Genomic DNA, 14,012 nt, shown 5'->3' on the forward strand with positions numbered 1-14,012 from the left:
TCAGGTTCCCTTTATCTAATATCAGGTTCCCTCCGATCTAATTAGAAAATAAGGGAAAGCCGCACACTCTTAAGAGCTCAGATGCAAAAATTTAATAACCAACGTTTTGACAGCAAAGCTGTCTTCATCAGGGTATCATCACAAACACTGCGAGATGAGTCATTTATATAGTGTCAAGAGACACACAGGTGTTTGTAATCATGGCCAAGTGTGGCCTAATATCATTGGTTAACTCAAATATAAAAAAAAAAATGGCATACAAAGAACATACAAAAAGACAAACAAATGGATAGCATACGATCATAGCATTTGTAGTCTAAAATGTATCTAACAAACAATTACAATGGCAAAATCACAATAATCACAAGAATGGCTTCAGATCAAAGTCTATGTTGAGACCGAAGGGAGCAAGGGTCTTTAAATTAAAGATCCAGGCAGCCTCTCGTTTTAACAATAAATGATCAAGGTCACCCCCTCTCCTCGGGAGGGTGTCATGTTCGATGCCAATATAACGCAGAGACGAAATCGAATGGTTTGCATCCAAAAAGTGGGCCGCAACTGGGTAAGTCAAGTTTTTGCACCTAATGGTGCTACGATGCACTGAGATACGTACTTTTAATTCACGCTTTGTTTTACCCACATAATTTTTACCACACGGACAAGTTATAAGATAAATAACTGCCTTAGTGGAACACGTAATAACACTTTTAATTGGGATAGATTTCCCTGTTTGGGGGTGTTTGAAGGATCTACATTCATAAGTGCCATTGCATTGAGCACAGCCATTACACTTGTAATTTCCATCCAGTATGGGCGCAAATAGACGTTCAGGAATATCTTGGGGTGGTAAATCAGAGTGTACCAATTGGTCTCTGAGATTTCTGACCCGCGAGAATACGACCAGGGGAAGGTCAGAAAACACATTACCGTGACTATCATCATATTTCAGAATGTGCCAATTTTTGTGAACGATTCCTTTAATTTGTTCAGAGCACTTTGAATAGCGGGTAGTGAGAACGCAAGAATGCGTCTTTTTGCGAGACTGACCTTGAAAAAGTTCATGTCTCGTTTTGTATTTTCTCAATGGCAATATTAAACTGATCATTGTTGTACCCCCTCTCCTTGAACTTATCCTGCATCTCAGCCATATTTCTGTCGAAATCTGATTGTTTTATACAAATTCTTTTGATTCGACAGAATTGGCTGTAGGGCAAACTATTTTTCAAGGGAAGTGGGTGACAACTATCAGCCCTCAACAAACTGTTACGATCAGTAGGTTTCCTGTAAAGATCAGTATATAGAACATTATTTTCACACACGATCAGAAGATCAAGAAAACTGATTTGACGTGTATCAGATTGCATAGTAAATCTCAAATGTTCAGAACAGGAGTTAAGAAAAGCATGGAATGCCTGGAGCAGTTCTGCATCACCCCTCCATAGAACAAAAATATCGTCAATATACCGTTTCCAAATAATGATGTTAGGCAAGAAAACATTTTTGAGAGGGTTAAAAATGGATTGTTTCTCCATGTAACCCACATACAAATTAGCATAGTTAGGAGCCATGGGGGATCCCATAGCAGTACCCTTCGTCTGAATAAAGAAATTATTTAGAAACATGAAATAGTTATGTGTGAGTACTATTTCAGCCAATGTTATAATGCAGGCACTGGAAGGTAGTTCATTAGGGTCACGTTGCAGAAGAAAATGTTCCATGGCTTCAATACCGCCCTCGTGTGGAATATTTGTGTATAACGACTCAACATCAAAAGTAACTAACAAGGTGTTCTCGGGCAGAGGATCAAGAGATTCAATGATAGATATCATACTGCTGGTGTCCTTTACAAAGGAGGGGAGCTGTTCTGCGAGTGGTCTAATAAAAAAGTCAACAAAAGTAGATAGAGGGGCCGTTACTGCATCAATGCCGCTACAATAGGCCGCCCTGGAGGGTTTGTAACATTCTTGTGTAATTTCGGCAAAGTATAGAAAGTGGCAATTTTAGGGTGTTGAATGGCCAGAAAGTCATATTCTTTTTTGGTTATCTGACCAGAATTTAAATAACCATCTAGGACAGTAAAGATAGTATTCTGAAATTGGGAAGTAGGGTCACTTCTGAGTTTCTTGTAAAAGGTGTTGTCAAGCAGTTGTCTATGACACTCATTTACATAAGCTGTCCTATCCATGAGTACAACCGACCCACCCTTATCAGCAGGACGAATAAGGACTGACGTATCGGATTGTAAATCAAGCAAAGCTTGTTTTTCATCCTTAGATAAATTATGGAAAGATTTGAACTCCTGTTTATTCTTAAGGAGATGAGCAACATCTTTTTCAACAAGTCTGCAATATGTCTCGATAGAGTGATTGCGATTGGCTGGAGGTACAAAATAACTCTTGCTTCTAAAAGGAGTCGGAGTATGTAGAGGTAAGTAACCTACTGGTTCAATAGAAATGTCAGGATTAGGGGAGCTAAAGTATTCCCTTAAACGGATGTTTCTAAAAAACTTGAACATGTCTACCTTAACGTCAAAATCGTTACACTGTGTTGTAGGCACAAAAGATAACCCTTTATTAAGCAAAGAGACATGGGCAGGGCTCAATATCTTGCTTGATAAATTAAAGACACTCAGTCCCGTGGGTTCTGGGACCGTGTGAACGGTCTCCTCTGCCTCTGATAGTCGTTTCTTCTTACCCCGTTGGGTGCGGCATCTCGTCGATGCGCGTGCCTGCGGCCAACTACGCCCTTCCGTTGGCCCAGTCTCTCGTTAAATAAAAAACTGTCACTGGAAGCCGATGAGGCGCTGGTTGTAGAGTGTTGGTCAGACGGGGGTGGATCAAAGTAAGTGTCATCCCTCCTACGTCTGCCATGGAGAGGAGCAGGACCTCCTTTGTCAGGGTTTCTCCAAAAGTAGACTTTATCCTCGGCCTTGTCTTTTTTGTCTTGGTTGAATTTCTTGATTTTAAGTTCCTTTATTTCTGTAGACAGCTTGTCCTGGAGCGCTTGGTTAGTTTTCATCAGTTCATTGAATATGCCATCATCATTAACAGCTATTTGTAGAGCTGTGCGTTTGTCTTTAATCGTATTATCCATTTCACTAAAATCCTTTTTCAACTGGTCAACAATTAATGTCATTAAATCAATAGAGCACTTGTTCAGGATGGCACACCAGCGCTCACAGAAATCATCTGTGCTCTGTCCCAATGATGGCTCTTTTTGCCACCTGAGTCCCCGTGGAATAATGCCTTGACGCACGTAATCACTAAGAGTGACTATATGTAGATGCGTTCTCGTCTGGCGCTTAGATAAATGTAACAGTTCTTTCGAGAGGTCAGAATTGCCTCCCGGCATGTCAAAAACGGACTCCGAAACAATGATTTTATCACGCTCCTTTAGGCTATATTCAAAGTAATCTTGTTTAGGTCTGTGACCAGTGTCAGGAAAATAATTATCATTCGGCATCGTTTAAGAGCTTTTTTGTCGATAGGGTGCTGTTAACTGGGTAACAGAACAATCTAGAAAAAAGAAACGCACACCTATAAAGGCGAGGTGCTGGCTAGCGGAGTAGAAAACTAGAAAATAAGGGAAAGCCGCACACTCTAAGAGCTCAGATGCAAAAATGTAATAACCAACGTTTCGACAGCAAAGCTGTCTTCATCAGGGTATCATCACAAACACTGCAAGATGAGTCATTTATATAGTGTCAAGAGACACACAGGTGTTTGTAATCATGGCCAAGTGTGGCCTAATATCATTGGTTAACTCAAATATATATAAAAAAAATGGCATACAAAGAACATACAAAAGACAAACAAATGGATAGCATACGATCATAGCATTTGTAGTCTAAAATGTATCTAACAAACAATTACAATGGCAAAATCACAATAATCACAAGAATATCAGGTTCCCTTTATCTAATATCAGGTTCCCTTTATCTAATATCAGGTTCCCTTTATCTAATATCAGGTTCCCTTTATCTAATATCAGGTTCCTCTGATCTAATATCAGGTTCCCTTTATCTAATATCAGGTTCCCTTTATCTAATATCAGGTTCCCTTTATCTAATATCAGGTTCCCTTTATCTAATATCAGGTTCCCTTTGTCTAATATCAGGTTCCCTCTGATCTAATATCATGTTCACTTTGTCTAATATCAGGTTCCCTCTGATCTAATATCAGGTTCCCTTTATCTAATATCAGGTTCACTTTATCTAATATCAGGTTCCCTAAATCTAATATCAGGTTCTTTATCTAATATCAGGTTCCCTTTATCTAATATCAGGTTCCCTTTATCTAATATCAGGTTCCCTTTATCTAATATCAGGTTCCCTTTATCTAATATCAGGTTCTTTATCTAATATCAGGTTCTTTATCTAATATAAGGTTCCCTTTATCTAATATAAGGTTCATTTTATCTAATATCAGGTTGCCTTTATCTATTATCAGGTTCCCTTTATCTAATATCAGGTTCTTTATCGAATATTAGGTTCTTAATGTAATATTAGGTTCTTTATCTAATATCAGGTTCCTCTGATCTAATATCAGGTTCCCTTTATCTAATATCAGGTTCCCTCTGATCTAATATCATGTTCACTTTGTCTAATATCAGGTTCCCTCTGATCTAATATCAGGTTCCCTTTATCTAATATCAGGTTCACTTTATCTAATATCAGGTTCCCTTTATCTAATATCAGGTTCCCTTTATCTAATATCAGGTTCTTTATCTAATATCAGGTTCTTTATCTAATATCAGGTTCCCTTTATCTAATATCAGGTTCCCTTTATCTAATATCAGGTTCTAATATCAGGTTCTTTATCTAATATCAGGTTCTTTATCTAGTATCAGGTTCTTTATCTAATATCAGGTTCCCTTTATCTAATATCAGGTTCCCTTTATCTAATATCAGGTTCCCTTTATCTAATATCAGGTTCCCTTTATCTAATATCAGGTTCTAATATCAGGTTCTTTATCTAATATCAGGTTCCCTTTATCTAATATCAGGTTCCCTTTATCTAATATCAGGTTCCCTTTATCTAATATCAGGTTCCCTTTATCTAATATCAGGTTCCCTTTATCTAATATCAGGTTCCCTCTGATCTAATATCAGGTTCCCTTTATCTAATATCAGGTTCCCTCTGATCTAATATCAGGTTCCCTTTATCTAATATCAGGTTCCCTTTATCTAATATCAGGTTCCCTCTGATCTAATATCAGGTTCCCTTTATCTAATATCAGGTTCCTCTGATCTAATATCAGGTTCCCTTTATCTAATATCAGGTTCCCTTTATCTAATATCAGGTTCTTTATCTAATATCAGGTTCCCTTTATCTAATATCAGGTTCCCTTTATCTAATATCAGGTTCCCTTTATCTAATATCAGGTTGCCTTTATCTAATATCAGGTTCCCTTTATCTAATATCAGGTTCTTTATCTAATATCAGGTTCCCTTTATCTAATATCAGGTTCCTTTTATCTAATAGCAGGTTCCCTTTATCTAATATCAGGTTCCCTTTATCTAATATCAGGTTCTTTATCTAATATTAGGTTCTTTATGTAATATTAGATTCTTTATCTAATATCAGGTTCCTCTGATCAAATATCAGGTTCCCTTTATCTAATATCAGGTTCTTTATCTAATATCACGTTCCCTTTATCTAATATCAGGTTCACTTTGTCTAATATCAGGTTTCCTTTATCTAATATCAGGTTGCCTTTATCTAACATCAGGTTCCCTTTATCTAATATCAGGTTCCCTTTATCTAATATCAGGTTCTTTATCTAATATCAGGTTCCCTTTATCTAATATCAGGTTCCCTTTATCTAATAGCAGGTTCCCTTTATCTAATATCAGGTTCTTTATCTAATATTAGGTTCCCTTTATCTAATATCAGGTTCTTTATCTAATATCAGGTTCTTTATCTAATATCAGGTTCTTTATCTAATATCAGGTTCTCTTTATCTAATATCAGGTTCCCTTTATCTAATATCAGGTTCTTTATCTAATATCATGTTCTCTTTAACAGATATCAGGTTCCCTTTATCTAATATCAGGTTCCCTTTATCTAATATCAGGTTCACTTTATCTAATATCAGGTTCCCTTTATCTAATATCAGGTTCCCTTTAACTAATATCAGGTTCCCTTTAACTAATATCATGTTCCCTTTATCTAATATCAGGTTCCCTTTATCTAATATCAGGTTCCCTTTATCTAATATAGGTTTTGGTTGAAGAGCTGATAACATTCGGTATCAAAAATATGCAAAAATAGTGAAAATTTGAAAGGGGCAAATACTTTTTCACGGCACTGTAGTAAAACCCTTTCTGTGTGTTTCAGGATGAAGAGGAGGTCCCAGGAGTGTCCAGCCGGCCAGACTCTCAGTCTGAAGAGAAGAAGATCATCGATCCCAACAGTGACGAGTTCCCAGAGAACGTAACCAAGCACATCATTGAGTAGGTCTCCCTTTCATACCCTAACCCTAACCTCTGACCCTTAACCCTAACCTCTGACCCTTAACCCTTTCATACCCTAACCTCTAACCCCTAACCCATGCACATCATCGAGGAGGTCTCCTTTTCACACGCTAACCTCTGAACTTTAACCCCTAACCCAAGCACATGATCGAGTAGGTCTCCCATTCACACGCTAACCGCTAACCCAAACACATCATCGGAGGTCTCCTTTTCAAACCCTAACCCTAAAGTCTGACCACTAACCGTTAACCCAAGCACATCATCGAGTAGGTCGACCTTTCAAACCCTAACCTCTGCCCTCTAACCCAGGCACATCATCGAGTAGGTCTCTCCTTCAACCCTAACCTTTGAACCCTAACCCCTAATCCATGCATATAATCAAGTAGGTCTTCCTTCACACCAGGGTTTCCGTTAGCCGGTAAATGCCGGCTTTTGGCTGATAATTTTTTTTTTTAAGCGGATTAATTAAATTGTTGCCAGCCAAATTGTCTGGGAGAAGAAAAACAATATAGCAAAATAATGCTTTATATTTATTGATGGAAATACCAGTCTATGGGCTCCACCTTAAACATAAACGTACATCCTCCAGCTGCTGGGACTAATGCATCCAAATCAAATGTATTCTTATAGCCCTTCTTACATCAGCTGATATCTCAAAGTGCTGTATAGAAACCCAGCCTAAAACCCCAAACAGCAAGCAATGCAGGTGTAGAAGCACGGTGGCTAGGAAAAACTCCCTAGAAAGGCCAAAACCTAGGAAGAAACCTAGAGAGGAACCAGGCTATGAGGGGTGGCCAGTCCTCCTCTGGCTGTGCCGGGTGGAGATTATAACAGAACATGCCCAAGATGTTCAAATGTTCATAAATGACCAGCATGGTCAAATAATAATAATCACAGTAGTTGTCGAGGGTGCAACAGGTCAGCACCTCAGGAGTAAATGTCAGTTGGCTTTTCATAGCCGATCATTCAGAGTATCTCTACCGCTCCTGCTGTCTCTAGAGAGTTGAAAACAGCAGGTCTGGGACAGGTAGGAGGTCTGGGACAGGTAGCACGTCCGGTGAACAGGTCAGGGTTCCAGCAGGTCTGTGACAACAGGTCTGGGACAGGTAGCACGTCCGGTGAACAGGTCAGGGTTCCATAGCCGCAGGCAGAACAGTTGGAACTGGAGCAGCAGCACGACCCGGTGGACTGGGGACAGCAAGGAGTCATCAGGCCAGGTAGTCCTCAGAAAGAAAGAAAGAAAGAAAGAAAGAAAGAAAGAAAGAAAGAAAGAAAGAAAGAAAGAAAGAGAGAATTAGAGAGAGCATACTTAAATTCACACAGGACACCGGATAAGACAGGAGAAATACTCCAGATATAACAGACTGACCCTAGCCTCCTGACACAAACTACTGCAGCATAAATACTGGAGGCTGAGACAGGATGGGTCAGGAGACACTGTGGCCCCATCCGATGATACCCCGGACAGGGCCAAACAGGAAGGATATAACCCCACCCACTTTGCCAAAGCACAGCCCCCACACCACTAGAGGGATATCTTCAACCACCAACTTACCATCCTGAGACAAGGCCGAGTATAGCCCACGAAGATCTCCCCCACGGCACAACCCAAGGGGGGGCGCCAACCCAGACAGGAAGACCACGTCAGTGACTCAACCCACTCAAGTGACGCACCCCTCCTAGGGAGGGCATGGAAGAACACCAGTAGGCCAGTGACTTAGCCCCTTCTGGGACTAATGCATCCTCCAGCTGCTGGGACTAATGCATCCTCCAGCTGCTGGGACTAATACATCCTCCAGCTGCTGGGACTAATGCATCCTCCAGCTGCTGGGACTAATGCATCCTCCAGCTGCTGCTGGGACTAATGCATCCTCCAGCTGCTGCTGGGACTAACGCATCCTCCAGCTGCTGGGACTAATGAATTCTCCAGCTGCAGCTGGGACTAATGCATCCTCCAGCTACTGCTGGGACTAATGCATCCTCCAGCTGCTGCTGGGACTAATGCATCCTCCAGCTGCTGCTGGGACTAATGCATCCTCCAGCTGCTGGGACTAATGCGTCCTCCAGCTGCTGCTGGGACTAATGCATCCTCCAGCTGCTGCTGGGACTAATGCATCCTCCAGCTGCTGCTGGGACTAATGCATCCTCCAGCTGCTGGGACTAACGCATCCTCCAGCTGCTGCTGGGACTAATGCATCCTCCAGCTGCTGCTGGGACTAATGCATCCTCCAGCTGCTGCTGGGACTAATGCATCCTCCAGCTGCTGCTGGGACTAATGCATCCTCCAGCTGCTGCTGGGACTAATGCATCCTCCAGCTGCTGGGACTAACGCATCCTCCAGCTGCTGGGAGTAATGTTTCCTCCAGCTGCTGGGACTAATACATCCTCCAGCTGCTGGGACTAATGCATCCTCCAGCTGCTGCTGGGACTAATGCATCCTCCAGCTGCTGCTGGGACTAATGCATCCTCCAGCTGCTGCTGGGACTAACGCATCCTCCAGCTGCTGGGACTAATGAATCCTCCAGCTGTAGCTGGGACTAATGCATCATCCAGCTGCTGCTGGGACTAATGCATCCTCCAGCTGCTGGGACTAATGCATCCTCCAGCTGCTGGGACTAATGCGTCCTCCAGCTGCTGGGACTAACGCATCCTCCAGCCCCTGCTAGGACTAATGCATCCTCCAGCTGCTGGGACTAATGCATCCTCCAGCTGCTGGGACTAATGCATCCTCCAGCTGCTGCTGGGACTAACGCATCCTCCAGCTGCTGCTGGGACTAATGCATCCTCCAGCTGCTTCTGAGACTAATGCATCCTCCAGCTGCTGCTGGGACTAATGCATCCTCCAGCTGCTGCTGGGACTAATGCATCCTCCAGCTGCTGGAACTAATGCATCCTCAAGGTGCTGCTGGGACTAACGCATCCTCAAGGTGCTGCTGGGACTAACGCATCCTCCAGCTGCTGCTGGGACTAATGCATCATCCAGCTGCCGGGACTAATGCGTTCTCCAGCTGCTGCTGGGACTAATACATCCTCCAGCTGCTGGGATTAATGCGTCCTCCAGCTGCTGCTGGGACTAATGCGTCCTCCAGCTGCTGCTGGGACTAATGCGTCCTCCAGCTGCTGCTGGGACTAATGCATCCTCCAGCTGCTGCTGGGACTAATGCATCCTCCAGCTGCTGCTGGGACTAATGCATCCTCCAGCTGCTGGGACTAACGCATCCTCAAGGTGCTGCTGGGAATAACACATCCTCAAGGTGCTGCTGGGACTAACGCATCCTCCAGCTGCTGCTGGGACTAATGCATCCTCCAGCTGCCGGGACTAATGCGTCCTCCAGCTGCTGCTGGGACTAATGCATCCTCCAGCTGCTGGGACTAACGCATCCTCCAGCTGCTGAGAGTAATGTTTCCTCCAGCTGCTGGGACTAATACATCCTCCAGCTGCTGGGACTAATGCATCCTCCAGCTGCTGCTGGGACTAATGCATCCTCCAGCTGCTGCTGGGACTAATGCATCCTCCAGCTGCTGCTGGGACTAACGCATCCTCCAGCTGCTGGGACTAATGAATCCTCCAGCTGTAGCTGGGACTAATGCATCATCCAGCTGCTGCTGGGACTAATGCATCCTCCAGCTGCTGGGACTAATGCATCCTCCAGCTGCTGGGACTAATGCGTCCTCCAGCTGCTGGGACTAACGCATCCTCCAGCCCCTGCTAGGACTAATGCATCCTCCAGCTGCTGGGACTAATGCATCCTCCAGCTGCTGGGACTAATGCATCCTCCAGCTGCTGCTGGGACTAACGCATCCTCCAGCTGCTGCTGGGACTAATGCATCCTCCAGCTGCTGCTGGGACTAATGCATCCTCCAGCTGCTTCTGAGACTAATGCATCCTCCAGCTGCTGCTGGGACTAATGCATCCTCCAGCTGCTGCTGGGACTAATGCATCCTCCAGCTGCTGGAACTAATGCATCCTCAAGGTGCTGCTGGGACTAACGCATCCTCAAGGTGCTGCTGGGACTAACGCATCCTCCAGCTGCTGCTGGGACTAATGCATCATCCAGCTGCCGGGACTAATGCGTTCTCCAGCTGCTGCTGGGACTAATACATCCTCCAGCTGCTGGGATTAATGCGTCCTCCAGCTGCTGCTGGGACTAATGCATCCTCCAGCTGCTGCTGGGACTAATGCATCCTCCAGCTGCTTCTGAGACTAATGCATCCTCCAGCTGCTGCTGGGACTAATGCATCCTCCAGCTGCTGCTGGGACTAATGCATCCTCCAGCTGCTGGAACTAATGCATCCTCAAGGTGCTGCTGGGACTAACGCATCCTCAAGGTGCTGCTGGGACTAACGCATCCTCCAGCTGCTGCTGGGACTAATGCATCATCCAGCTGCCGGGACTAATGCGTTCTCCAGCTGCTGCTGGGACTAATACATCCTCCAGCTGCTGGGATTAATGCGTCCTCCAGCTGCTGCTGGGACTAATGCGTCCTCCAGCTGCTGCTGGGACTAATGCGTCCTCCAGCTGCTGCTGGGACTAATGCATCCTCCAGCTGCTGCTGGGACTAATGCATCCTCCAGCTGCTGCTGGGACTAATGCATCCTCCAGCTGCTGGGACTAACGCATCCTCAAGGTGCTGCTGGGAATAACACATCCTCAAGGTGCTGCTGGGACTAACGCATCCTCCAGCTGCTGCTGGGACTAATGCATCCTCCAGCTGCCGGGACTAATGCGTCCTCCAGCTGCTGCTGGGACTAATGCATCCTCCAGCAGCTGGGACTAATGCGTCCTCCAGCTGCTGCTGGGACTAATGCATCCTCCAGCTGCTCCTGGGACTAATGCATCCTCCAGCTGCTGCTGGGACTAATGCGTCCTCCAGCTGCTGCTGGGACTAATGCGTTCTCCAGCTGCTGCTGGGACTAATGCATCCTCCAGCTACTGGGACTAATGCGTCCTCCAGCTGTCGGGACTAATGGGTCCTCCAGCTGCCAGGACTAATGCGTCCTCCAGCTGCCGGGACTAATGCGTCCTCCAGCTGCCGGGACTAATGCGTCCTCCAGCTGCTGCCGGGACTAATGCGTCCTCCAGCTGCTGCTGGGACTAATGCGTCCTCTATCTGCTGCTGGGACTAATGCGTCCTCCACCAGCCGGGAGTAATGCATCCTCCAGCTGCCGGGACTAATGCATCCTCCAGCCCCTGCTGGGACTAATGCATCCTCCAGCCCCTGCTGGGACTAATGCATCCTCCAGCCGCTGCTGGGACTAATGCATCCTCCAGCCCCTGCTAGGACTAATGCATCCTGCAGCCCTTGCTGGGACTAATGCATCCTCCAGCTGCTGCTGGGACTAATGCATCCTCCAGCTGCTGCTGGGACTAGGTCCCACGCCAGGTCCTCATAAGGGACTTCAGCTAAGTGCACCCTGACTGGGCAGAATTGGGAAAGATTGTGTTGATTATCCCTGTTTCCAGTGTGCCCTCCGAGAGAGGGTTCATTCTCCAGAACAGAGTAAAGAAGGCTTCCAGATCACTCCTTCTTGTGGACGAAGTAATGAGGCTGGTGTGCATCAAGCTGCTGCAAGGAGTTGGATGGTTTTGACTTCCCAACAGCAGCGGCTCACTTTGAGCAGGCTAAGGTCCGCTGCAAACGCAAGTAAATTAAAGGCAAATTATTGTGTTGGCCAGGCCCAGCCCTAGCAGTTCTGTTCCCGCCTTGCAAAAACACAGTGTTGGAGAAGAAAGTAAAAGTGCATATGTGCCATGTAAAAAAAGCTAACGTTTAAGTTCCTATGTTCTCAGAACATGAGAACATATGAAAGCTGGTGGTTCCTTTTAACATGAGTCTTCAATATTCCCAGTTAAGAAGTTTTAGGTTGTTGTTATTATAGGAATTATAGGACTATTTCTCTCTACACCATTTGTTTTTCATATACCTTTGAGTATTGGATGTTCTTATAGACGCTATAGTATTGCCAGCCTAATCTCAGAAGTTGATAGGCTTGAAGTCGTAAACAGCGCAATGCTTGAAGCACAGCGAAGAGCTGCTGGCAAACGCAAGAAAGTGCTGTCTTCACTGATATTTTCAATCTCTCCCTGATCCCATATGTAATAAGGCCAGCATCCCTGAGTTGCCTCTTCACTGTTGACATTGAGACTGGTGTTTTGTGGGTACTATTTAATGAAGCTGCCAGTTGAGGACTTGTGAGGCGTCTGTTTCTCAAACTAGACACTAATGTACTTGTGCTCAGTTGTGCACCGGGGCCTCCCACTCCTCTTTCTATTATGGTGAGAGCCAGTTTTTGCTGTTCTGTGAAGGGAGTAGTACACAGCGTTGTACGAGATCTTCAGTTTCTTGGCAATTTCTTGCATGGAATAGCCTTCATTTCTCAGAACAAGAATAGACTGACGAGTTTCAGAAGAAAGCTCTTTGTTTCTGGCCATTTTGAGCCTGTAATCGAACCCACAAATGCTGATGCTCCAGATACTCAACTAGTCTAAAGAAGGCCAGTTTTATTGCTTCTTTAATCAGAACAACAGTTTTCAGCTGTGCTAACATAATTGCAAAAGGGTTTTCTAATGATCAATTAGCCTTTTAAAATGATAAACTTGGATTAGGTAACACAATGTGCCATTGGAACACAGGAGTGATGGTTGCTGATAACGGGCCTATGTAGATATTCCATAAAAAATCTGCCGTTTGCTGCTACAATAGTCACTTACAACATTAACAATGTCTACACTGTATTTCTGATCAATTTGATGTTATTTTAATGGACAAAAAATGTGCTTATCTTTCAAAAACAAGGACCTTTCTAAGTGACCCCAAACTTTTGAACGGTAGTGTATATACTGTACTTTGACTTAAAGCATTGCGCAACCTCATGGGTAAGCTATAGGCATTGCCTTTCAGCTGAAAGAAAGTGAATTTCCGCTCTTTTGGGCGTTTAAAATAGGTCATTAACATATGTTTTATGTATCTCAGGTCTGCAAAGCAGGATGTTGATGATGAGTACACGGTGCCAGAGACTGAACTGACCATCTTCCAGCAGTCCTACTACGGTGTGGCTCACGCCATCATTGAGAGGGTCGACAAACAGTCTTCGCTGCTCATCAACGGCATGCTCAAACACTACCAGGTAAACCTAGCTCAAACAATACCAGGTAAACCTAATTCAAATACTACCAGGTAAATATAATTAAAAAACGATCAGGTAAAACTAGCTCCAACACGACCAGGTAAAACTAGCTCAAACACGACCAGGTAAATCTAGCTCAAACACGACCAGGTAAAACTAGCTGAAACACGGCCAGGTAAAACTAGCTGAAACACGACCAGGTAAAACTAGCTCAAACACGACCAGGTAAATCTAGGTCCAACACGACCAGGTAAATCTAGCTCAAACACGACCAGGTAAAACTAGCTCAAACACGACCAGGTAAATACAGCTCAAACACGACCAGGTAAAACTAGCTCAAACACGACCAGGTAAAACTAGCTCAAACACTACACTATGCTGTAACGGTCGTCATACGTAGTGGACCAA

At 44.5% G+C, this 14,012-nt stretch overlaps 1 protein-coding gene across 4 annotated transcripts in view; it reads left to right on the forward strand.

The window, feature by feature from the left end:
* The window catches only part of smarca2 (SWI/SNF related BAF chromatin remodeling complex subunit ATPase 2), a 150,417-nt gene that overhangs the window by 63,415 nt on the left and 72,990 nt on the right, over positions 1-14,012 (forward strand). For all 4 annotated transcript variants that reach the window (XM_045695465.1, XM_045695464.1, XM_045695466.1 and 1 more), the window contains exons 14-15: positions 6,339-6,454; positions 13,451-13,604. In XM_045695465.1, coding sequence (XP_045551421.1) covers positions 6,339-6,454; positions 13,451-13,604 — 270 coding nt within the window. The remainder of the gene's footprint in view (positions 1-6,338; positions 6,455-13,450; positions 13,605-14,012) is intronic.

This window comes from Salmo salar, chromosome ssa15 (genome assembly GCF_905237065.1).
Source record: "Salmo salar chromosome ssa15, Ssal_v3.1, whole genome shotgun sequence".
Taxonomy (NCBI): Eukaryota; Metazoa; Chordata; class Actinopteri; order Salmoniformes; family Salmonidae; genus Salmo; species Salmo salar.